Raw genomic sequence first — 25,675 nt, forward strand, 5'->3', positions numbered from 1 at the left:
GGGTATGCATTCAAAGGGTAATTAGGATGTTTAATTAGGTATGCCATGCTGTTCGAGTTTACCAGGATCTCGATGTAATAAGTAGCAATTCAGTGGTGATAAGTTGTCTAGTAAATGTCCATTTCTTCAAGGGGGAAATGATAATTGTCACGTAATTAGATAGGGATACGGGATAGGGTAAGTGTGTCTGCGTAAACCCCTTTTAGTATTCTCTGGAGGCTTGTCGTGACGTCACAGGACAGTGCTGCGGATGGCTCCGCCCCGTGATCACGATTGGCGGAGGGCGACGGCGCAGGGCCAATAAAACGGCTCGATTGGAAGTGACGAGGACGGGAGGATAAAAAAAAAGCTCTGTTCGGGAAAAAGTGAAGAGGAAGAAGATCGGTACAGAAAAACCGTTTTGGTGGAGGTTGTTGTGCTGGGAGCGTGCTTTTTGTTGGGCTGATTCGATCCTGGTTTTCATCGTGTCTCGAGGCCCTGCTGTGCTTCGTTCCTCACCTCGGTTGGCTCTGGGGTTCTGCTGGCTCTGAGTACGGGGTCGAACGGCGGGCGGACCTGCCTCCCTCTCCTGCTCGCAACTTGGCGCCAGAACTGGTTCCCTGGCGGCTGTGAGCGGACTTGGGCCGACACCAGGAGGTCGACAGTACCACGGTGTCTCCTGCCCCTGACGAGCGCAACGCCAGCTCGTCCGGCGCCAATCTAGGGACAGTTGCGTCTGCACCACGGGCCAGCCTTACCACCAGGACCAGCTACTGTGTGTGTGTGTGTGTGTGTGTGTGTGTGTGTGTGTGTGTGTGTGTGTGTGTGTGTGTGTGTGTGTGTGTGTGTGTGTGTGTGTGTGTGTGTGTGTGTGTGTGTGTGTGTGTGTGTGTGTGTGTGTGTGTGTGTGTGTACCTGGTGCCTTAGAGGGTTTGAGATTTGTATATTCATTGGAATTGTCTGTGTTTTCCCCATGCCCGAACCCACACCACCATCCCGTCGAATCGCCCCGGATCCCTCCTCTTGCCGAGTCTTGTTATTTCTGGTTTGAGAAATAAACGTTATCAACTCAGTGAAAAGCGACTCGTGCCAACTTCCTCGTCCCGTTTGTGGTATAGCGATTAGAACCGCCATCTTTGGGTTATAAATAAATAAACCGCGTCCATCGTTTCGGCTCATTCTACGTTGGCGGGACTGTTCAAGTCCCGTGGACGTCACAGTATCATAGTACAGGTGACCCTTGTATAATGCGTGTTCTGATAACACATTTTCTCTCCAGTGCGGATTTAATAGTACAACAACAACAACCACGCTAAGTCATTCTGAGCAAATTGTTCACTCACTGCAGATGCTTTTGCCACGCCACGTCATCCTGAGTGAGCTGTCCGTGCTCTGTCATCCTGGGCTGAGCGAATTGTTCGTACTCTGTCATTCTGAGCGAGTTATTCTGAGTGAGTCATTTGTGCTCCATCATTCTGAGTGAGTCATTTGTGCTCCATCATTCTGTGTGACTCATTTGTGCTCCATCATTCTGAGTGACTCATTTGTGCTCCATCATTCTGAGTGACTCATTTGTGCTCCATCATTTAAGCAAGTCGTTTGTACTCCATCATTCTGAGTTAGTCATTTGTGCTCCATCATTCTGAGTCAGTCATTTGTGCTCCATCATTTGAGCAAATAGTTTGTGCTCCATCATTATCAGTCAGTCATTTGTGCTCCATCATTCTGTGTGAGTCATTTGTGCTCCATCATTTTGAGCGAGTTATTCTGAGTGAGTCATTTGTGCTCCATCATTCTGAGCGAGTTATTCTGAGTGAGTCATTTGTGCTCCATCATTCTGAGTGACTCATTTGTGCTCCATCATTCTGAGTGACTCATTTGTGCTCCATCATTTGAGCAAGTCGTTTGTGCTCCATCAATTTGAGCAAGTCATTTGTACTCCATCATGCTGAGTGAGTCATTTGTACTCCATCATTTGAGCAAGTCATTTCTGCTCCATCATTCTGAATGAGTCGTTTGTACTCCATAATTCTGAGTTAGTCATTTGTGCTCCATCATTCTGAGTTAGTCATTTGTGCTCCATCATTCTGAGTGAGTCATTTGTACTCCATCATTCTAAGCAAGTCGTTTGTACTCCATCATTTGAGCAAGTCGTTTGTGCTCCATCATTTGAGCAAGTCTTTTGTGCTCCATCCTTCTGAGCAAGTCGTTTGTACTCCATCATTCTGAGTCAGTCATTTGTGCTCCATCATTCTGAGTTAGTCATTTGTGCTCCATCATTCTGAGTCAGTCATTTGTGCTCCATCATTTGAGCAAATAGTTTGTGCTCCATCATTATCAGTCAGTCATTTGTGCTCCATCATTCTGTGTGAGTCATTTGTGCTCCATCATTTGAGCAAGTCGTTCATGCGCCGTCATTCTGAGTGAGTCATTTGTGCTCCATCATTCTGAGTGAGTCATTTGTGCTCCATCATTCTGAGTGAGTCATTTGTGCTCCATCATTCTGAGTGAGTCATTTGTGCTCCATCATTCTGAGTGAGTCATTTGTGCTCCATCATTCTGAGTGAGTCATTTGTGCTCCATCATTCTGAGTGAGTCATTTGTGCTCCATCATTCTGAGTCAGTCATTTGTGCTCCATCATTCTGAGTCAGTCAGTTGTGCTCCATCATTCTGAGCAAGTCGTTTGTACTCCATCATTCTGAGTGAGTCATTTGTGCTCCATCATTCTGAGTGAGTCGTTCATGCACCATCATTCTGGGGAGGAGCGGTGGGAGGAAACAGAAAGAGAGAGAGAGAGAGAGATGGGTGGAAGAGAGCAAATAAGACTAAAGCTTATACCTTGCCTTGATATTTAACCTCCCGGGGATCTTTGACTGGTCGAGGGTTCAACATGACCATTACCACCATGCCTCAACGAAGAGCACTGTTTCCTGTGTGTTTTGTATTTTTGGTGATGACCCCGCTTGACACAGAGCCGACAAAGGTTTCATCGGCTTGAACTGTGTCCTCCTGAACCAGATAGTATGGACAACCAACTGAAGTATAACACAATGATTAGGAGATCGCAGGTATGGGAGGGCAGAATGCAGTGATTGCTGCTGTGTTTGCTTCTCCTCTTGCTTCTTGATCTTGCCGAGTTTCTGCTGCTCTGGATTTTTGTTATTCCTTGTTGTTTTGTCATATTTCTGTACTTCTAGCTTCCTGTCCTGCCTGGCTTCTTCTTGTAACTTTCTTCTTCTATCTACCTCTTCTTCATTTCTTCTTTGTTATCCTTTTTCATTGTTCTCCATCTTTCTCTCCTCCTTCTATCTTTCTCCTTCTTTTGTGTTCCTCTTTCTGCCTTTGTTCTCGTTCCTCTTTCTTCCTTCTTCTCCAGCACTATTTCATCTTCTTCAGCACTGAGGATTTCACATCACATTTTATCACAATGGTTGACTTTTTTCTTTTTATCCTTGTGGAGCTTCAGGAGAGACAATGTTGCATGTTTTTCCATGTGGGGCCAAGAAAAAAAGGTTTTTGTCATTGCCAACTCTGGAAAAACCAACGTAGCTTTGCAGGTTGACCTTGGGGCTGACCAAAGCCATGAGAAAAGCTTTGCAGGTTGAGGTCAACAACTTTGAGTGATTTTCCTTGTGCCTTGTCGATGCTCATGGCAAAACTGAGGTGGACATGGAACTGGAGCCTTTTAAATAGAAAAGGCTGAGTCGGAGGAGGTGATTGGAATGTGTGGAATGAATACATCCTGTCGTGCTGCATGGCCAGTCATGAATGTGGCTTCAATGACATGAGGCATAAACTTCTTGACATCCAAACGTGTTCCATTGCAGTGTTGGTGGATCCAGATTTAACGGTAACTTGAAGACTGAATGAGCTTTTCTTCCTCCTGTCAACAGTGTGGCAGCAATGCCCAATGATTCCACTTTAAGGGCAATTGTGTTTCTCTGCCGGATTTTTGCCAAAAGAAGATTGATGAGAAAAGTTTTGCCAGTTCCACCGGGAGCATCCAGAGAGGAGGTGGCACCACACCCATTGAAAACTTCTTGTGTAATCTTATTGAATGTTTCTCTGGTCTGGAACCAACCAAACATGGCTCATTCTCCTGTATGTATTCAGAAAGCTGTTCCATGTTGCAGTTGGTCTCTCTCAAAATTTTATTTGTGAGCTCATTGTCATTGTGTCGTTGAGGGTCAGAAAGGCCAAAAGTTTTGAGGTCTGATCCACCAAAAACCTTGATTTTGTCTTCAATGATGATGAGAGCTTGATTGAAGATGGCATCACTGTAGTCCAGTTCCAGGTTCAGATTTTGCATTTACGCATGATGCAAAATGTCCTCTGCCAGATTCTCCTTGTGATTGTCCCATAGTTGTTGAGGATTTGACTTAACACATGTCTGCAGCATCCATGGTGATTGAGTTCCAGCTGCTTCCTCAAATGTGCTGTTCCAGTGTGTATCATCCTCCAGGAGTCCTCTGAGCTGGCAAGCCTGTTTGTAAGTTTCACAGACTGTGGCATCCACTGTTCGCTAGTCCTCAAATGATGTTGGACCTTTGACTTCATGCAGAAGCAGTCTCAAGTAAAAGCATTCAAAATTGTTGGGATGTACAGTGTACACATGACCAAGTGCATCACTGGCTTTGATGCCTGGCTGGTCTGGTACAGTTTGTCCTACTTTTTGGTGAGCCCACTTTGTGCTGCCAACATTCCATATGTAGTAGTTTAGTATCTGATGATACAATGGTGGCTTAGAAAATTTGTCATCCTGGCAGAGATTGAAAAAAAGCAGTGAGAGTTCTGTCTTGTGGGACTTGGATGTGCTCACGTACATTCTCCTTAGTGGAGTGCACTCTTTGGCCTTTCTCAAGGTGCTTACTGAGATGAACTACAGTAGGATGTCGCTCATGAATTGGGAAGTTCAAGATCCTCCAGATGGCTTCATTGCTGCTGATGTATCTTCCCAATTCATATTGCCGAAACTCATCATGCACAGTCCCATCCATTTCCAGGCCAAACACAACCATGTCACATCCTTTGTTGACATACTTGCACACACATATTTGATGGATTTCACAGAGTGGCAGTACTCAACATTGATGGGTGCATTCAATAGCCATGTGAGGAGTGGACAGTATGGAGCAATCCACCTGGTGTCAACTTCAACCTCTCAACCACAAACTCTGATGGTTGTTGTGAATCCACCATCTTCTGTTTTTCTCTGATGATACAGTGACTTTCCATCTTGTCCTGTCTGTGTCTCTTTCAGAAGATGTTATGGGAACCTGTTTGTGTATTTGTTATCTTTCATGCATGGTGACTTTAGATTGATACTTCCACAGGGACCATGCACCATCTGTGTTTTGACAGTGCTGAAAAGAAGTGGATCAATTTCTGGGTCTGAAAGTTCAGCACTGATGAAGTCATCCACTCTTTACACATGAAGTTCATCTTGAAGCCAAGTCAGAATGTGGGCATGTGGCAGGCCACGATTTTGTCATTCAATTGTGTACTTACAGCACTTAATGGCTCCAAAAATATTTCCCTTGATGACATTCATCAATGCCTTCATTTTTTGTCGGAATACTCTTGCCAGCAAATCATGGCGATGCTGTGGTTTTTGGCCTGGCCTGAGTTCATTATCCACTTCCTCCCAAGCTGGATTGCAGGTGATGAGATCAGGACGGCCATAGTTTCTCACATATGTCATGGCATCATGAGTGCACTCATGCATGTAGTGGGGAACATCTGTGAAACTGGAAGGTAAAATCACTAATTGGCCAACATTGGCAGCATTTCCATCATTGTTCGTGGCATCCCTGAGGTGAACATAGTTTTTGACTCAGAGTTTCTTTTGGTTCTTTTGAATGAATCTCAGCTGTTCTGTCTCAATTTTTGCATAAATGTCCACAACAAATTGGTGGAAGAGATCTTTGCATCGCAAGATGTGATTGAAATTACCAGCTCGAAGCATAATCTTGTAGGCTAACAAGTCCATGGCAGAAATCTTATTTTCGCATAGCACTCCAGTTACTGCATTTGTTTGTTGCATTTCAAAATGTTATCCATCATCACCCTGCCAGAAAATTAGTGTATACTGAAGTGCAACACATGATCAGTGTGTCTAAGCATTTCTCTGGAGGGAGTTGTTTGAGTTGCAGCACAATGTCTCGATTGCCATGTTGTTCACCAGCTGGGATGACAGCCACTTCTGATGTGGTGGGTGCATTGAAGTGCTGCTCATGCTCCCCAGCTGGAGTTTTGTCTGAATGAATGATAATTTTGTACTCGGATGTCATCTTCTCCATGGCACCCTTGATATTCTGAACATAGTGGTTTTCCTTGTGGAGCATATCTTGCAACTGCAACACCACTTCTAGCTTGGTTTGAATGACATTGCTGCAGTGCTGTTCAGCCTGCTTTGTATTGTCACCAATGAAGTAGATCTGCAGGAATTTTGGCACTTCATTTGGTAGTGGCTGGAGATTGCCAATCTAATGATAAACCTACCCCTGCACTTTAAATGTGGGCATGTAACCAAATTCTCTGATCTCTTTTGTGGTAACAAAATATGTCATATTGAAGCATGAGTTGTATCTTATGATGTTTCTTTGGAAATGACTTGCATTTGGAGTGTTGACTGTCAACAATGTACGCAGAGGTTCAGGAGGAGCATTTATTTGGGGCAGTCAAATCTGGCCGCTCTTGCAGCATACTCCTGGAGCTTCTCCTGTCCATTTCATCGCATCACAGTGCCTGCAAGTAATTGACATTGAGACAGCTCATCCAATACCAACTAATGGGTCAGAAGCATAATCCAAGACTGGATTGTAGGAGAATGCAGACTTTTCTTTTTCCCTCCAGGGCTGGTCCCTGGATGCAGCCATTCCTGTTGCATTTGCCTCTCATATTCTTTCTTGCTGTTGAGAAGTTAAGGCTGCTCTCGATGCAGCTTTTGTTGCAGTGTTTTCTTCTTGTCTTCTTTATCTGTCAATAGCTTATTGAATGAGTACACAGTCACTCGTCATTCATTTAAAAATAACAGGATTCTATGCCGTTCGATGCACCAATCGATTAGAGAAGGGATTTAAAATGTATCGATTCACAGGTTCCGTATGAATTCCATGGATAAAGTACACGAAAAGGAGAACGACAAAGGCTTACCTTTAAATATAATTCTTTAAATGTGGAATTCAAGCGAAAAATTAGCTCAACAAAATTCCCACAGAGAGCACACAAAATGTCAGTCATTGCCTTGCTCGGTCAAACCAACATGGCAGAATTTGGAACATGTGGTTTGATTCAATGTTGGAAGTTTTAATAGATTTATATTGATCTTTTATAAATAAAGCAGATCGCACAAAAAGGTGAAAAAACAAACTGCGATCATAATTGCTGAAAAAAGGACCCTGTGGACAGTATCACCATGATGTGCAAAACAGCTTCGATCCCACTGGTTAATTATTTTTGGCTGCGCTTAATGAAATTCCACTTTTTGCACATTCCTCAATCTTTTCTTCACTCAATATAATCATCCAAACAGTAGAAAAAAAAAATAAGCTTAATGTTTTGCTTACAAAATACACGAGGTCAAAAATTGCTAATTTGATTCAATTTTTAGATTTCACTCCAGATTTTGACACTTATTTAGTCCACAAGATCCGATTCTCAAATTAGATGTAATATCTCAATTATATGCTTTAATTAGTCTTTGAGAGTAGATCATGTTTCCAAGGCAAGGCATGTTTTGAGGAAGCTGAATTACGACCTCTCCAAGGTGAATTGGGGCTGACCAAGGATAAGCCTTTCATGGAGGTAAGCCATTAATTATCTTCAAAAGGAATGTTCAAATCTACCCAAACACCCAATTTGCATTCATGCACTTCCTGGGAGTTCTTTTGGTCTGCATGCAAAGTTTGGGGCCCTTAGGTTTCATGGTTTTGGAGTTATGGAGGAGAAACACACACACACACACACACACACACACACACACACACACACACACACACACACACACACACACACACACACACACACACACACACACACACACACACACACACTCTGACATTTATGAGTACAGATTTATATTTCTTATCTAGTTACTTTTTTGGTTTGATGTACCTTTTTTTCTTCAAAAATAAATAATGTATTTGTTTGTTTGTATGTCCAAACCCTGAAGGGCTTAATATAATTGAGGGAAGGCAAGGTTGTTCAAGAATGTGATTTCTGTTACGAGAGGAGATTGTAGTATAAGGGACAGTATGGTAATCTCTGACCCCTAATGAAGGGTCAACTGTACTGCCATGGTCAGTGCCACATCCATGTTTGGCTCACTTTTTAGGTCCAGATCACCGGCCATCAGGCGATGTTCAATGTACTGTATGAATAATTGGCCACCTCGGTTGATTTCATACCATCAAATGATAATTATTATTGGATATTATCACTTAAAGGGTGAAAAAAATCCATCCATTTTGAGGAAATGTGGAAGTTGGTTCCTGCCTGTGGAACCAACTTCCACGTCCTCTTCAATCTCATTCTTCCCTCCAGGCCTTCAAGCCAACTGCTTTCCAACATCTCAGATAGTCCCCAATCCCAAAACATTATCTTTTGTACCCTCATTAACCCCCTCCCTCACATCACCCCAATCCTTCCTCCTTCCAAATTCCCAGTTTCCCTCCTGAGAGTTTCCTTCTGTATCCATGTTGTCCACCTGTGCAATAGTATCTCCAGCAGCACAATGTCATGCATCCTCTCCTGCCCTCCATTCCTCCCCACACCCGTTGTTTATCTACCTCCCTCTGTATTAGCCTTCGGCTCTGCTGTTGGTGTTTTTCCCCCTCTCTCTCTGTTGTTCCTTTTGTCCTGTTGCTTTCTAATCCATTTGTTCAGTGTTCTAGTTATAACTCTTCTATGAGCCTCGAGTATGTGTGCAGAAAAACAAACTGACTAATGTGAACTTTAAATGGTTTTCCTGAAGACCAATACGGCCCTGTCATGTGTAGTGGGCAGAAAGCAGTTTGCGAAACACGAGTACGCCCAGAAAGCTGCCTACCTACTTGGTTGTTCTCTGGACGAGCTTTCGACCTTCATTTTCAAGCACCACCTTCAACTGCGTGAGCGTTCATCCGATCCGGGCAAAGAACATGGAAAAGGCCTCACCTCGGCTGGTTTATGGCTGGAGGAAATGGAGCAAACACCAGGTGATGATTTACAGATGGTCCCTACCCCCTTCTCTTCATTCTTCTTTCACCCTTCTTTTCAATGCAATAAATCTTTTGGTCAATACAAACAGTTGAATATTGCATGGAAAGAAGGGAAAACCAAACTAATGCTGCACATTGATCATGTAAAGATCCAAAAGCTGAAATAACCAACCAGCCATTAACAAACACGTTTGACTCGGTCACATGATGACAAAACCAAATGTTTGGTATAACATTGATTCAAGAAAAGTCATTTCCAATACAGTTTGTTTGAAAGTCTTTGAACAGCAGACTGAACTATATGGACATAAACTATATTGAACTACATTCTGAGCAATTAATTATTTTGATGATGTTATTCATTTTTCCAAAGCAAGGCATGTTTGAATCGGCCGAATTGGATCCCTGAGAGGTGAATTGGGACTGATTAATTATTTTTAATTCTGAGCAACACAGACCACTGGTAGCTTGCACCTGTTGCTGCGTTTGAGCCTAGGGAGTAACTGCTGAAATGTCCAGGTTCCCAACATCTTTGTTCTTTGTTCCTTTCACATTTATTTCTATTGGGTTTTTTCCCGCAATTCTCTTTATTCATTCTAATTCTTGCTTTTACTTCCCTTTCATCACTTTTAATCTCCATCCCTCTCTTTCATTATGTATCTCTCTAAGAGAAGTGAATTATTGCAGAAAGTTTTCTGTGAGGCTCACTTGGCTGTGCCTAGATGGGTTTGAGGGTTGTGGAGTAGCGGCTGAAACCAGAATCCTATCCTGGTTCCTCCTGATTACTCCATCTTTGCTCTTTACTTCTTCAGGTTCCTTTTTGGTCTTCCATTTGAGTAAATTTATTTTTCTGTGATACAGGATTGACAGGGTCGCTCATTGTAGTGTACTCACATTTGAACCATTTAATCCCGACCTGATGATAAACTGCCATCCTGTTGCTTTGGATGCAGTTCGCATCATGGTGTACGCCATCCTTCAGATGGAGGTGTTAAGCTGATTTCTGTCTGCGAGCATTTCCTGGTTCCCATGAATAAATCCCACTGTACGTTTCGAAAATAGTATGCCAGTTTGTGCTGGAATCATTGCCGAATTCTGAATTTCCTCCCCAATCTTCAGGGATGACTGCGTCATTGGCATTGCTGCAGCTCAGTAATGATATAACCAGCAGTCAGAGGGGTGTACATGAATGACTGAGTAGGCCATGAAAGTGAGGCAACAAGAAAGGCAGACTGTGCATCTATCAGACTAGATAGACAGAATGATTTATTCTGATTTCCTGTTGATGGATTATTATGACAGTTGTCGGACAGGAAAGGTCCAACTGGAGCAAGATTATTTGCCCGACTCTCAAGCCTTTCAGGGAATTCAGTTTTCCTTTGGACACCACGATTAGGTCTGCTATCTGCATTACAGACTGAACACTTGGCTTAACGTCTCCTCCAACTCTGCTCACAAAAAAATACAATAGAATTAGTCAAGGATTTGAGAAATTACATCAATAATTTAATTTGGGATCATTCCTCTTAGATGCATGCCAGATGGTCTTGCACTATCTTATCAGTCTGAATATGTACTGTGCACACAAGGTGAGGCATCTTAACATGTAATTATGTCACGTGAGAAATTATAATTGAATATGTTTTGTGAAACAACTGAGTGCTCATGTGAACACCCCCACACACTCCAAACTTCATCGGTTTCACGACACGGAGGTGCAAACCCGGAAGTATGGGCCCATTGAAAAGCAGTTATATGAGCATTCTAGGGTCATTTCGAATGTTTTGTTGTGCATCTTTCAACACAATGCGAGTTATTAAATAATTTTCACAAGGTGCACACTTGCGTACTCTCGACATTATCCTGTTTGGTGGAAAACATCCAACCACAGACAGAAAAATGGCGGTTTAATACCGCAGGCATCAGCGAAGCGGTCCTGTTCAGTTCAAATGAGACCAAATTATCGCTTTGATAATGGATCACTAGGAATCTCAGAGAAAGATGTGCAATTGCAAAAATACAATAGCTTCACCACGTGATGCATGTAGACCCCACTTCCCGAACAGAGTATGGTTGGCAATGTGCACAAACTATGTACACTACAATATGTTTTAATGACAGCAAAGCACAAACAGGAGAGCCACTGTATCAATGTCATGGGCAATAGATTCAGAACAATTACCTTGTGCAATATTTTCTCATCAGGACAATGAATGAAATCAACAGGATGTTGATCAGGGCATTCTAACCGCCAGGAAAAGCATTGCGAAAGTGACATGTTGGATGTTAACCATTTGTCGGAGGCAAAAAAGGAACCCTTAATCCTCTTTTGCTCTGCTCACAAAAAAAAAAAAAAAAAATTCGTCAGAGTCGGAGACGTTAGGCCAGCTGTCCGGTCTGCAATGCAGATATCATCTCTGCTAGTACACATAATCATGGTATCCAATGGAAAACTACATTCCCTGTAGGGCTGTAGAGTAGGATGGACAATCTTGCTTTTGAGAGACCATGAGGTGGCAGTCGGCAGAAGACTGGAGGGGGAAAGCACGAGACAACAGACTCAAGAAGACTGTTCCACATGCGAGATAATAGGGGGATTTATGAATGCAGGTGAGCATTAAGCTTAGACTTGGGGAGGGTAAAAAGGTAAAGGTTTCTGGTCGAATGACTGCGACCTGGGGTGGGGGGGGGGGGCAAACATTGGGTAGGGGGGGGGAAACAATGGGAGAATCAATATAAGAAAAGATGCGAAAAAGACTTCAAGGCTGTCAGCTTGTTTGCAATGAGTGAGAAGTGGTCACCAGATGCCAACGATGTGAAGGGCGTTCGTCTCCAGAGCCTCACGGGGGAGGGTGAGAAGGGGGCAAGATGGAAATAGGTTCTGTCTCGAAATAGAACATCTTTTTTGATGTTCCAGGAAGAGCAATTTATCATCACCATGAACCTTTACAATAGTTTGCAGATTGTGAGATGTTCTCGATGATAAGTAGCACCAAAATCCATTAATATGTCATCGGAAGTCTCCGTGAGATGACATTGTTTGGCCCATATCAAAAGCCCTGCCTTGGATAATTAACTCTTGAATAGTCACATGTGTGATATCATTTAACATAACTGTGGCAATGTTTTCACTTTATTTAGGGTGTTCTCAACGAATTTCCAAACAAATGATGAGTTTATTTCACCTCATGATGATGTTGTCATATTGCGGCCTTTTTCTAAGTTTTTGTACACAATAAATAATATTTAATATTGGCGTGCAATCCGCTAGCCAACTGGAGATCTAATCGGTGATGGTTGCCACAGCAAAGCAATGCTCAGACTGTCCCATTCTACAACCTCGTCTCCCCGTCGGTATCCTTACTCTCTCAGGTTCTATTACCCGACCACAGGACTCGCTTTGTCACATCACGACATTCCTTCTCATACATTCTTTCTATCGCACAGCCTGTTGTTTTGCAGGACTGAAGTTGACTGCTTTGGAACGATTGCAGGGAATGGCAAGTGGACTCTACATGGAAATTCTTCACGTTATCGTGTCCCTCATTAACAGGTCACGTTGCACACATTCTTTCCACAAGGACGTCTTTCATCGTGGTTATTTTTGGGTCACTGAAAAGTTTTCAGGCAGCAGGAGAATGGAAACTTGACGGAATTTTCTAAAAAGAAAGAAAAAAAGTTCATGATGAGTTTTATTACTGGTTCGCTCAATGAATGTGAAATGAGAGGCATTCAAAATTTGGACTTTGTTGATGAAATTTGTCATTGGAGTCGTGAGGAATTACTGCAGTGATGTGTGCATGAAGGATGTGTTAGATAATGGAATGTTACAATACGTTATCCTTTTCTTTTAAATGAAAAAATAATGAAGGTTCAAGCAAAAAACAAATAATAGAAAGGTTACATTACTGACAATAATGGTTTGCTCATCGTCGCTAAAGACCGCCACTCACACGTGATGTGTAAACACCGAGGAACGTGAATGAGATGGAACAAACAGTGAAAACTGGTGTCGAGGACGATCCGATAATATCGGACCTCCTGCTACCTGTAGTTTAGGTTGGCACGAGTAATTTTTTTCAGGGTGCCGCTCATAGCTCACTTACTCATCAAGAATGACACGTGGGATATTTAATGTTCACCAACTAATGCCGGTAGATATTAAGAGGTCCAGCTTAACGTCCATCCGAGAGACGGCTCATTTTGCGATGCAATGTGAAACACCAATCGGACAGTTTATCGTCGGGTCAATAATCAAACCCAGGCAAGACACCTCAAAGGTAAGTACCCTACTCTTGCCCCACCTTGTTGGACAATTACTGACAACAAGGTGGAGTACCGAACAGACAAAAATGGGACAAAGAAACGAACAGTACACAAGTACTCAAATCGTACTACATTTTGGGAGCACTTAATTGGTTCTGATGGACTCAATTTAATACATAAAGATTGTTTAATTTTTTATAATCCTCTGGCTTTATGATTTTTGAAAATGCAAATACTTTCTCTCATTTACCAACATCTCTCTTTGGATTTATACAGGTCGTTCGGTTCCAAGCCACAAGCATTGACCAGCATCCTTATCGTAGACGCTCCAGGCTTTCAACAGCCTCGGTTTGTCTCCCTCCATGAAAGATCCAACTCTAAAACCCACGTTTCAAAAGACCAGGCTTCTCCAGTCCATGGGTCGACACGAGAGACCCGGGCAGGCACGTTCGCCGAACTGTGCCAAAATTATGTGCAAGACCGTCTGCAGCTACTCTCCCATGAGCGTTCTGTAGAATCTGAGTACGCGAGATACTTGGAGGTAGGCCTTTAATGGTGCCAAAGTTTTTAAAAGCGAAATGCAAATTCTACATGTACAGGACTGAGAATTGCTCGATTTAATCGTTGAAAAAAATATATTTATTTGTGCATATTCTTCTCTGTATATAATGCTCCGTAAAGCAGCAAGTACAATGTCAATCAATTTCCCACTAATATCTGTGGAAGTAACTTTTCCTTGTACACAATTGGCCGATGTCCTATTGCCTCATGAAACTTCAACTTTTACTTCCTGTTCTTCACAGTGGAGATTCTTTGTCTTTCCTGTGGGAGTGAATTTATTGTGAGAATCTAAACACAAGCACCATTCAGGTTTTTCTTGTGTTAATTTTGCTACGATGTACAAATTAAATTCCGAATGGTGTATCCTTTGGTTCCTCTTCTTTAGGAAAATGTCGATGTGGAATTTGATGTTGAAAAGTCTGCATCGGCTGCATCCATACCAGCTGTGGATGACAGCTCACAAGCCGCCATGGTAAGATGCAAAGCAGTGATAAAACTTCATTGGGGTTTAACGGGTAGTATGTTTATCTGTACTGTCAGAACCCGCTATTCGCGGGGAATACATTTCTGAAAAATGCTGCAAATGTTGAGGCATTGTTTGTTTTTTTTTAACATGATCTAGGCTCGTGGAAGAGCAATTGCACAAAACAAATCAGGACACAACATAACAAAGGGAATGGTAGAAGGAAGGTGAAACACCAACAGCAGGGCAGAGGGATAAAGTAGATGGAGATAGACAAACACGGGATACAGGTAACAATGATTGGTAAGGGAGAACGCAAAGGATGGACAATATGGATACGTGAGCAAAATTGTGTTTGACCAGTTTATGATTTTCTCAAGGTCTGAGGAGGGAAGAGGCTGCTGCCTGTCTGTCAGAAGCATGAATAATGTCACAGCAGAGTGTGGAGTCATCAGCAAAGAGATAAAGAGGATTTTCCAGAGAGTCGGTGAGATCATTGATGAAGATTAGGAATAATATGTGGCCAAGAACACTGCCTTTGGGGTACTCCAGCCTTGACAGGGATAGGAGATGAAAGGGTTTCGTTGAGAGCCACGTGTTGGCTACGAGAGGGGAGGAAGTCAGGAATCCAAGAGTGTACTTGGCTTTGGATTCCATAGGCAGATAGTTTGGAGAACAAGGCAGGATGCCACTGTATCAAAAGCTCGATATATGTCCAAAGAGACTGCCCTGATCTCATGTCTGATATTGAGTGCCTCCATCCATTGTTGAAAAAATTGAAGTAGCATGTTCAAAGTCGAGTGACCAGGTCTGAATCTGAATTGATGACCTGATATGAGGCTGTTGGAGAAAAGGAATGATTTTATGTCAACTGCGATGATGGATTCCATGACCTTGCTAATGATTGGAAGTACATGAACCTAATTAGGCTTGTAGTTGACGGGATCTGTTTTTGCACCTTTTTATGTAATGCTGGGATGTTGGCTGATTTCCAATTTCCCTGGTTGATATTGGAGACCAGTCCTGAGGTGTAAATTAATAATAATATAAAAACCCCATGAATATGTGAAGCACAAATGTTGAAGCAGGTCACACTTTACGACCCGTGAATACATGGGGTCCACGAATAGTGGGGTCTGACAGTATTTCACTTCTGAAGGAGCCTATCCTGACTAAAAATTGTCATTCCTCCCTTATCCACAAGTCAGGCCTTCAAATTAAATTCATTGGACCTTAAAGATCTCATCGGTGGCACAATAATTTAGTTCATTGGATTGAATAAACAGGATGTTGATCAACATTGGCTAACCATGGGAAGTATGAAGAAGCTTATGTTTCGGACATTATCCCTCTTTTGCTCCGAGGAAGTTTTAACGTCTGAAATATCAGCTTCTCCTTGCTTCCCATGGCATTTAGCATATACCTCGATCAACGTCCTGTTGATTCCATGCATCCATTGTTCTACCTGTCTGTCGATGGAGATCGACACGAACCTTCATGATCAAGACTAGTTTTTCATTGTAATCCAGTTCATCGCTTGTTTGTTTCTCAACTGTCTGATTCTAAATTAAATCCCCAACTAAGGCAACAAATTTGTAAATGCTGCATGATAGAGCATGCCGTCTTTTGTATGTGGAAAAAAACAGTTTTGTCACCCATAATCTTATGGCGATAACACATCTTATTGTACATATTAGGTCATCATGTGGGTGTCCATGACTGCACATGGAATCTGCAATTAGCTATTTAATTAATAATTGCAATTATTAATTAAATAGATTAAGTTCGGTTAATAAATGTATGTTTATAGGACAAGGGTCAAATATCTCTCCCAATATCTCAACTTCAAGAATTCCTTGATTCCAGAATGGATGAGTCACAAACATTTTGGCCTGCAGGTGCTACCCCTCGCCCTGTGCCCTGCCGAGGGAGGCCGAGGCCTGCTCTGGTTGCTGGAAGAGACGGCACACATGGTAGGAGGCACTGAACAAGACCTCCTTGAAAAGCTGACCACCTCATTTGGACCACGGGATGGCCAAAAAGCAGGTATGTGCTCAGCAAGCTGTCCAAAGTGTTTCTATTTTGCCTCTAAATTGCTTTTGCCTGATGATTTAACCTTCCCCTTGCATTACACAGTTAGTGGCTGAAGCAAAATGCACTTTAGCAAATAGCTCGCTAACACCTTGTCTCCACTAGCAAGTGAAGCTGACAGCTTTCCGAGCACTTTCATTGCCGATTCATTTAGATCGCAGTATTCCTTTAATAGTTTTGTTTCGTAATGGAAAAAAAACTCCATTTAATTTACATCACCGTGCCATTATATGCTGTATGTTATCACACAATGAAAGGCTCTTGAGCATGGTGGCAGCAGCTGGAGCACAGGTCTGGCAGCTTGAAAAACGTGTGGGGGAAAAAAATACAAAAACATATACATGTACATGTCTCTCTCTCCCTCCCTCTCTCTCCCTCCTCTTCTCTCCCTCTCCCTCCCTCTCTCTCCCTCCCTCTCTCTCCCTCCCTCTCTCTCCCTCTCTCTCCCTCCCTCCCTCTCCCTCCTTCTCTCTCCCTCTCTCTCTTTCTCTCTCTTTCTCTCTCTCCCTGTCTCTCACTCTCGTTCTTTCTCCCTCTCTCGTTGTGGCTTTGTTCCTTCTGCACGGCCACATCTTTTTGGTTACAAACTCCAAATTTGGGGTACAAATACAGCTTTGTGTGGGGGGTAACATAGGCTAAGTGGCCGTGCCCTCACACGGAGGTGTGGAGGGGGTGGGTGGGGGCATAAATTGTTCATGTAAATGTGTACCGTGTACCGCCACCTGGTGGTGGTGGCAGAGGGTATTACAATTTCCTTTTTTACCTGGGCAACATTAAGGTTAAAACAGTCTTCACATGGGTAAATTTGTCCTCCAACACTCTCCTCTCCCCCAGCTCCCCCTTCACCCTCCCTCCAAAACGGAAGGGTCTGTCAAAGCCTGTCATGTCATGTATGAGACACTTCTAGCGAGAAGGGACATCAGGATGAACGGAGGGAGGGGGGAGCAAAGGGGGGGGGAAGCAGGATGTGAGGATGCTGATAGGGAGTGGGGGGGGAGGCGGTTGGGGTGAGGGTGAGGGGTGAAAGCACTCTATGCATGGGTAAATTTATCTTCCCTTCCTTCTCCTTCTCACCCAAAAGTTTTGGTAAATACGATGACTAATTGGTCCAACAGCGAAGCAATGAGTGGGCTCTGCTAGCATATATATATATATATATATATATATATATATATATATATATATATATATATATATATATATATATATATATATATATATATATATATATATATATATATATATATATGTTGTTGTTTGTCTTTCGGCTGCTCCCGTTAGGGGTCGCCACAGCGGATCATCCGTTATGATCCGCATACTATACTGATTTGGCATAGGTTTTACGCCGGATGCCCTTCCTGACGCAACCCTGGTCGCCTCTTACGACACAGGGATAAGGATTGGGTTTCGCCATGATTCTGGGCTGCCCGACACCCTCTCATAGCGTGGCCCAGTGCAGAGCTCCCGTCCTCAAGCGATCCTCCAACCCAAGCCTCTGAGTAGCCAGATTACAGGCGCACGCCACTACGCCCGGTATGTGTGTGTGTGTGTGTGTGTGTGTGTGTGTGTGTGTGTGTGTGTGTGTGTGTGTGTGTGTGTGTGTGTGTGTGTGTGTGTGTGTGTGTGTGTGAGTGTGTGAGTGTGTGTGTGTGTGTGAGTGTGTGTATATATAAATGTGTTTGTGTATATATATATATATGTGTATGTATATATATATATATATATATATGTGTATATATGTATATGTATATGTATATATATATGTATATATATATATATATATATATATATATATGTATATATATATGTATATGTATATATATATATATATATATATGAAGACTGGTGTTGGCTTCGTGGTTAGGGTGGCGGCTTGGGATCCCAGGGTCCTGAGTTCAAGCCCCGTTGGCTGCTGAATTAACACCAGGGGGTTGACTCAGCCTGTCATCCATCTGAGGTCGGCGAAGTGAGTACCAGTGTACTGGTCCCGGTGTATGCCCCGGTTAGAATAGGTATACCATATCCCTGTGTGTCGTAAGAGGCGACCAGGGTTGGCGTCAGAAAGGGCATCCGGCCATAAAACATTGCCTCAAGAAAAAGCCTAACCCCTGCACAGCAGGGAAAAATGGCTGTAAAAACTGTCATATATATATATATATATATATATATATATATATATATATATATATATATATATATATATATATATATATATATATATATATATATATATATATACACACATGTGTATTTGTATTTGTATCTGTTTATGTATATGTTTATCCATCCATCCATTGTGACCATACCCTGTGCAGAGTGTTGGTGCTGCCTTAGCAGTCTCCTTGACTATCGAGCACATTCAGCCATTAAGCCAACACCAGGCGTATATGCATATCCATGCATGCAGAAACACACATGTATCTATGTATGTATATATATATATTGGTAATTAAAAGGAGAAGAGAGAGAGAGTGTGTGTGTGTGTGTGTGTGTGTGTGTGTGTGTGTGTGTGTGTGTGTGTGTGTGTGTGTGTGTGTGTGTGTGTGTGTCTGTGTGCCTGCTTTTTTCACTGCTGCTGCTCGCTTGTTGTAACAGGAAATGGTACGGAGTTGACACCTTTCATCCGTGGATAGTTGTGGTATACCTATATTTCCAGAAGTCTGATTTGCATTCTGGAACAAAAAAAATTATGTTTAGCCATCATGAAATTGCCACTCTATCGTCTGAATGATGAAAATCATGTTTAAAAGACTATTTGAATGACAGATTTTGCGTAAAACCATCGGCAGCTTAAAAGTGCTCGGCAAATAGAGCATAGTCACTGAAAATGCACAGCACAGCACAGCACAGCACAGCACAGCACATGCGCAAAACGATTCCTGAGCATGTGTACATCAGTTCCAGTCACGTGTTGAACATCAAATTACTCTGAAATCGAAAATTTCCAAAATGCAAATTTCACGACAAACTTGTCTAACGGAAGCATCAGCACTGAGATATACACGGGAAGGGTGCTCTTCATAACTTGTGTAAGATTCCTGAGATGTTTTTTCTGAATCGTTATGAAGTTGATTGCAGTGTGAATGCACTATGTGTACTGCAGCTTATGGTAATCAAAACTGTCAGTCTTTGACCCAACCAAAGAGGAAGGTGTTTTAAAATGTTGTTTTGGGAATCATGTCATGACAAAGCGCGTGGGTCAGAAGGCTCAGCCTGGTATTTTACTGACATCATCATTGGGTTAGAGGAGTCGAAGTTTATGTTCGTGTGACCTCAGATTTTGAGTGCAGAAACCACATCTGTCTGTTTGCTTGTATAACTTTCTGAATCCTATTGTGTTCTGATTACCAAGCCTGGTTGCTTGGGCAGTCAGCTGCTTCGGGTCAGCTATATTTTACTGTCACAAAATGGCCTTCCCATCCCTCCTCCCCCAATTTGTATGATCACTTCCCATCCCTCGGCCTCCTCCCCCAACTTGCATTATACCTTCCCAACCCTCCCCCCCCAACTTGTATGATACCTTCCCAACCCTCCTTCCCCCCCCCACTTGCATTATATCTTCCCAACCCTACCCTCCCCCCAACTTGCATTATACCTTCCCATCCCTCCTTCCCTGACCTGTATTACACCTTCCCATCCCTACCCCCCCCCCAACTTGCATTATTTCTTCCCAACCCTCCTTCCCCAACTTGTATTATACTTTCCCAGCCCTCCTTCCCCAACCTGTATTATACCTTCCCATCCCTCCTTTCCCAACCTGTATTATACCTTCCCATCCCTCATTCCCCAACCTGTATTTTTCCTTCCATCCCTCCTTCCCCAACCTGTATTATACCTTCCCATCCCTCCTTCCCCAACCTGTATTATACCTTCCCATCCCTCCTTCCCCAACCTGTATTATACCTTCCCACCCCTCCTTCCCCAACCTGTATTATACCTTCCCATCCCTCCTTCCCCAACCTGTATTATACCTTCCCATCCCTCCTTCCCCAACCTGTATTTTACCTTCCCACTCCTCCCCCCAACTTGTATTATAACTTCCCATCCCTCCTTCCCCAACCTGTATTATACCTTCCCACTCCTCCCCCCAACCTGTATTATACCTTTCCATCCCTCCTTCCCCAACCTGTATTATACCTTCCCATCCCTCCTTCCCCAACTTGTATTATACCTTCCCATCCCTCATTCCCCAACCTGTATTTTTCCTTCCCATCCCTCCTTCCCCAACCTGTATTATATCTTCCCATCCCTCCTTCCCCAACCTCTATTATACCTTCCCATCCCTCCTTCCCAAACCTCTATTATACCTTCCCATCCCTCCTTCCTCAACTTGAATTATACCTTCCCATCCCTCTGTCCCCAGCCTGTATTATACCTTCCCATCCCTCCTTCCCCAACCTGTATAATACCTTCCCACTCCTCCCCCCAACTTGTATTATACCTTCCCATCCCTCCTTCCTCAACTTGAATTATACCTTCCCATCCCTCTTTCCCCAACCTGTATTATACCTTCCCATCCCTCCTTCCCCAACCTGTATAATACCTTCCCACTCCTCCCCCAACTTGTATTATACCTTCCCATCCCTCCTTCCCCAACCTGTATTATACCTTCCCATCCCTCCTTCCGCAACCTGTATTATACCTTCCCATCCCTCCTTCCCCAACCTGTATTATACCTTCCCATCCCTCCTTCCCCAACTTGTATTATATCTTCCCATCCCTCCTTCCCCAACTTGTATTATACCTTCCCATCCCTCCTTCCCCAACTTGTATTATACCTTCCCATCCCTCCTTCCCCAACCTGTATTTTACCTTCCCACCCCTCCTTCCCCAACCTGTATTATACCTTCCCATCCCTCCTTCCCCAACTTGTATTATATCTTCCCATCCCTCCTTCCCCAACTTGTATTATACCTTCCCATCCCTCCTTCCCCAACTTGTATTATACCTTCCCATCCCTCCTTTCCCAACCTGTATTATACCTTCCCATCCCTACCCCCCCAAACTTGCATTATATCTTCCCAACCCTCCTTCCCCAACTTGTATTATACCTTCCCAGCTCTCCTTCCCCAACCTGTATTATACCTTCCCATCCCTCCTTCCCCAACCTGTATTATACCTTCCCATCCCTCATTCCCCAGCCTGTATTTTTCCTTCCCTCCCTCCTTCCCCAACTTGTATTATACCTTCCCATCCCTCCTTCCCCAACTTGTATTATACCTTCCCATCCCTCCTTCCCAGACCTGTATTACACCTTCCCATCCCTACCCCCCCCCAACTTGCATTATATCTTCCCAACCCTCCTTCCCCAACTTGTATTATACCTTCCCACCTCTCCTTCCCCCACCTGTATTATACCTTCCCATCCCTCCTTCCCCCACCTGTATTATACCTTCCCATCTCTCCTTCCCCAACCTGTATTATACCTTGCCATCCCTGCTTTCGCAGCATGTACTATACCTTCCCATCCCTCCTTCCGCAACCTTTATTATACCTGCCCATCCCTTGTTCCCCAACCTGTATTATACCTTCCCATCCCTCCTTCCCCAACCTGTGTTACACCTTCCCACTCCTCCCCCAACTTGTATTATACCTTCCCATCCCTCCTTCCCCAACCTGTATTATACCTTCCCACTCCTCCCCCAACTTGAATTATACCTTCCCATCCCTCCTTCCCCAACCTGTATTATACCTTCCCATCCCTCCTTCCCCAACTTGTATTATGCCTTCCCATCCCTCCTTCCCCAACTTGTATTATACCTTCCCATCCCTCCTTCCCAAACTTGTATTATACCTTCCCATCCCTCCTTCCCCAACCTGTATTATACCTTCGCGCTCCTTCCCCCAACCTGTATTATACCTTTCCATCCCTCCTTCCCCAACCTGTATTATACCTTCCCACTCCTCCCCCCAACTTGTATTATAACTTCCCATCCCTCCTTCCCCAACCTGTATTATACCTTCCCACTCCTCCCCCCAACCTGTATTATACCTTCCCATCCCTCCTTCCCCAACCTGTATTATACCTTCCCATCCCTCCTTCCCCAACTTGTATTATACCTTCCCATCCCTCATTCCCAAACCTGTATTTTTCCTTCCATCCCTCCTTCCCCAACCTGTATTATACCTTCCCATCCCTCCTTCCCCAACCTGTATTATATCTTCCCATCCCTCCTTCCCAAACCTCTATTATACCTTCCCATCCCTCCTTCCTCAACTTGAATTATACCTTCCCATCCCTCTTTCCCCAACCTGTATTATACCTTCCCATCCCTCCTTCCCCAACCTGTATAATACCTTCCCACTCCTCCCCCCAACTTGTATTATACCTTCCCATCCCTCCTTCCCCAACCTGTATTATACCTTCCCATCCCTCCTTCCGCAACCTGTATTATACCTTCCCATCCCTCCTTCCCCAACCTGTATTATACCTTCCAATCCCTCCTTCCCCAACTTGTATTATATCTTCCCATCCCTCCTTCCCCAACTTGTATTATACCTTCCCATCCCTCCTTCCCCAACTTGTATTATACCTTCCCATCCCTCCTTCCCCAACCTGTATTATACCTTCCCATCCCTCCTTCCGCAACCTGTATTATACCTTCCCATCCCTCCTTCCCCAACCTGTATTATACCTTCCCATCCCTCCTTCCCCAACTTGTATTATATCTTCCCATCCCTCCTTCCCCAACTTGCATTATACCTTCCCATCCCTCCTTCCCAAACTTGTATTATACCTTCCCATCCCTCCTTCCCCAACCTGTATTATACCTTCCCACTCCTCGCCCCAACCTGTATTATACCTTTCCATCCCTCCTTCCCCAACCTGTATTATACCTTCCCATCCCTCCTTCCCCAACTTGTACTATACCTTCCCATCCCTCCTTCCCAGACCTGTATTACACCTTCCCATCCCTACCCCCCCAACTTGCATTATATCTTCCCAACCCTCCTTCCCCAACTTGTATTATACCTTCCCAGCTCTCCTTCCCCAACCTGTATTATACCTTCCCATCCCTCCTTCCCCAACCTGTATTATACCTTCCCATCTCTCCTTCCCCAACCTGTATTATACCTTGCCATCACTCCTTCCCCAACCTGTCTTATACCTCCCCATCCCTCCTTCCCCAACCTGTATTATTCCTTCCCATCCCTCCTTCCCCAACCTGTATTATACCTTCCCATCCCTCCTTCCCCAACCTGTGTTACACCTTCCCACTCCTCCCCCCAACTTGTATTATACCTTCCCATCCCTCCTTCCCCCACCTGTATTATACCTTCCCACTCCTCCCCCAACTTGAATTATACCTTCCCATCCCTCCTTCCCCAACCTGTATTATACCTTCCCATCCCTCCTTCCCCAACTTGTATTATGCCTTCCCATCCCTCCTTCCCCAACTTGTATTATACCTTCCCATCCCTCCTTCCCAAACTTGTATTATACCTTCCCATCCCTCCTTCCCCAACCTGTATTATACCTTCCCACTCCTCCCCCAACCTGTATTATACCTTTCCATCCCTCCTTCCCCAACCTGTATTATACCTTCCCACTCCTCCCCCAACTTGTATTATAACTTCCCATCCCTCCTTCCCCAACCTGTATTATACCTTCCCACTCCTCCCCCAACCTGTATTATACCTTCCCATCCCTCCTTCCCCAACCTGTATTATACCTTCCCATCCCTCCTTCCCCAACTTGTATTATACCTTCCCATCCCTCATTCCCAAACCTGTATTTTTCCTTCCATCCCTCCTTCCCCAACCTGTATTATACCTTCCCATCCCTCCTTCCCCAACCTGTATTATATCTTCCCATCCCTCCTTCCCAAACCTCTATTATACCTTCCCATCCCTCCTTCCTCAACTTGAATTATACCTTCCCATCCCTCTTTCCCCAACCTGTATTATACCTTCCCATCCCTCCTTCCCCAACCTGTATAATACCTTCCCACTCCTCCCCCAACTTGTATTATACCTTCCCATCCCTCCTTCCCCAACCTGTATTATACCTTCCCATCCCTCCTTCCGCAACCTGTATTATACCTTCCCATCCCTCCTTCCCCAACCTGTATTATACCTTCCAATCCCTCCTTCCCCAACTTGTATTATATCTTCCCATCCCTCCTTCCCCAACTTGTATTATACCTTCCCATCCCTCCTTCCCCAACTTGTATTATACCTTCCCATCCCTCCTTCCCCAACCTGTATTATACCTTCCCATCCCTCCTTCCGCAACCTGTATTATACCTTCCCATCCCTCCTTCCCCAACCTGTATTATACCTTCCCATCCCTCCTTCCCCAACTTGTATTATATCTTCCCATCCCTCCTTCCCCAACTTGCATTATACCTTCCCATCCCTCCTTCCCAAACTTGTATTATACCTTCCCATCCCTCCTTCCCCAACCTGTATTATACCTTCCCACTCCTCCCCCCAACCTGTATTATACCTTTCCATCCCTCCTTCCCCAACCTGTATTATACCTTCCCACTCCGCCCCCCAACTTGTATTATAACTTCGCATCCCTCCTTCCCCAACCTGTATTATACCTTCCCACTCCTCCCCCCACCCTGTATTAGACCTTCCCATCCCTCCTTCCCCAACCTGTATTATACCTTCCCATCCCTCCTTCCCCAACTTGTATTATACCTTCCCATCCCTCATTCCCCAACCTGTATTTTTCCTTCCATCCCTCCTTCCCCAACCTGTATTATACCTTCCCATCCCTCCTTCCCCAACCTGTATTATATCATCGCATCCCTCCTTCACAAACCTCTATTATACCTTCCCATCCCTCCTTCCTCAACTTGAATTATACCTTCCCATCCCTCTTTCCCCAACCTGTATTATACCTTCCCATCCCTCCTTCCCCAACCTGTATAATACCTTCCCACTCCTCCCCCAACTTGTATTATACCTTCCCATCCCTCCTTCCCCAACCTGTATTATACCTTCCCATCCCTCCTTCCGCTACCTGTATTATACCTTCCCATCCCTCCTTCCCCCACCTGGATTATACCTTCCCATCCCTCCTTCCCCAACTTGTATTATATCTTCCCATCCCTCCTTCCCCAACTTGTATTATACCTTCCCATCCCTCCTTCCCCAACTTGT

At 44.0% G+C, this 25,675-nt stretch overlaps 1 protein-coding gene across 9 annotated transcripts in view; it reads left to right on the top strand.

Moving 5' to 3' along the window:
* The window catches only part of LOC147010811 (unconventional myosin-XVIIIa-like), a 261,897-nt gene that overhangs the window by 85,589 nt on the left and 150,633 nt on the right, over nt 1–25,675 (top strand). For all 9 annotated transcript variants that reach the window (XM_085859462.1, XM_085859461.1, XM_085859460.1 and 6 more), the window contains 5 exons: nt 8,980–9,177; nt 12,643–12,733; nt 13,723–13,987; nt 14,393–14,479; nt 16,369–16,516. In XM_085859462.1, the coding sequence (XP_085715588.1) occupies nt 8,980–9,177; nt 12,643–12,733; nt 13,723–13,987; nt 14,393–14,479; nt 16,369–16,516 (789 nt within the window). The remainder of the gene's footprint in view (nt 1–8,979; nt 9,178–12,642; nt 12,734–13,722; nt 13,988–14,392; nt 14,480–16,368; nt 16,517–25,675) is intronic.

The sequence above is a fragment of the Eptatretus burgeri genome, chromosome 16, assembly GCF_056783735.1.
Source record: "Eptatretus burgeri isolate ZD-2024b chromosome 16, Ebu_testis_v1, whole genome shotgun sequence".
NCBI classification, from domain to species: domain Eukaryota; kingdom Metazoa; phylum Chordata; class Myxini; order Myxiniformes; family Myxinidae; genus Eptatretus; species Eptatretus burgeri.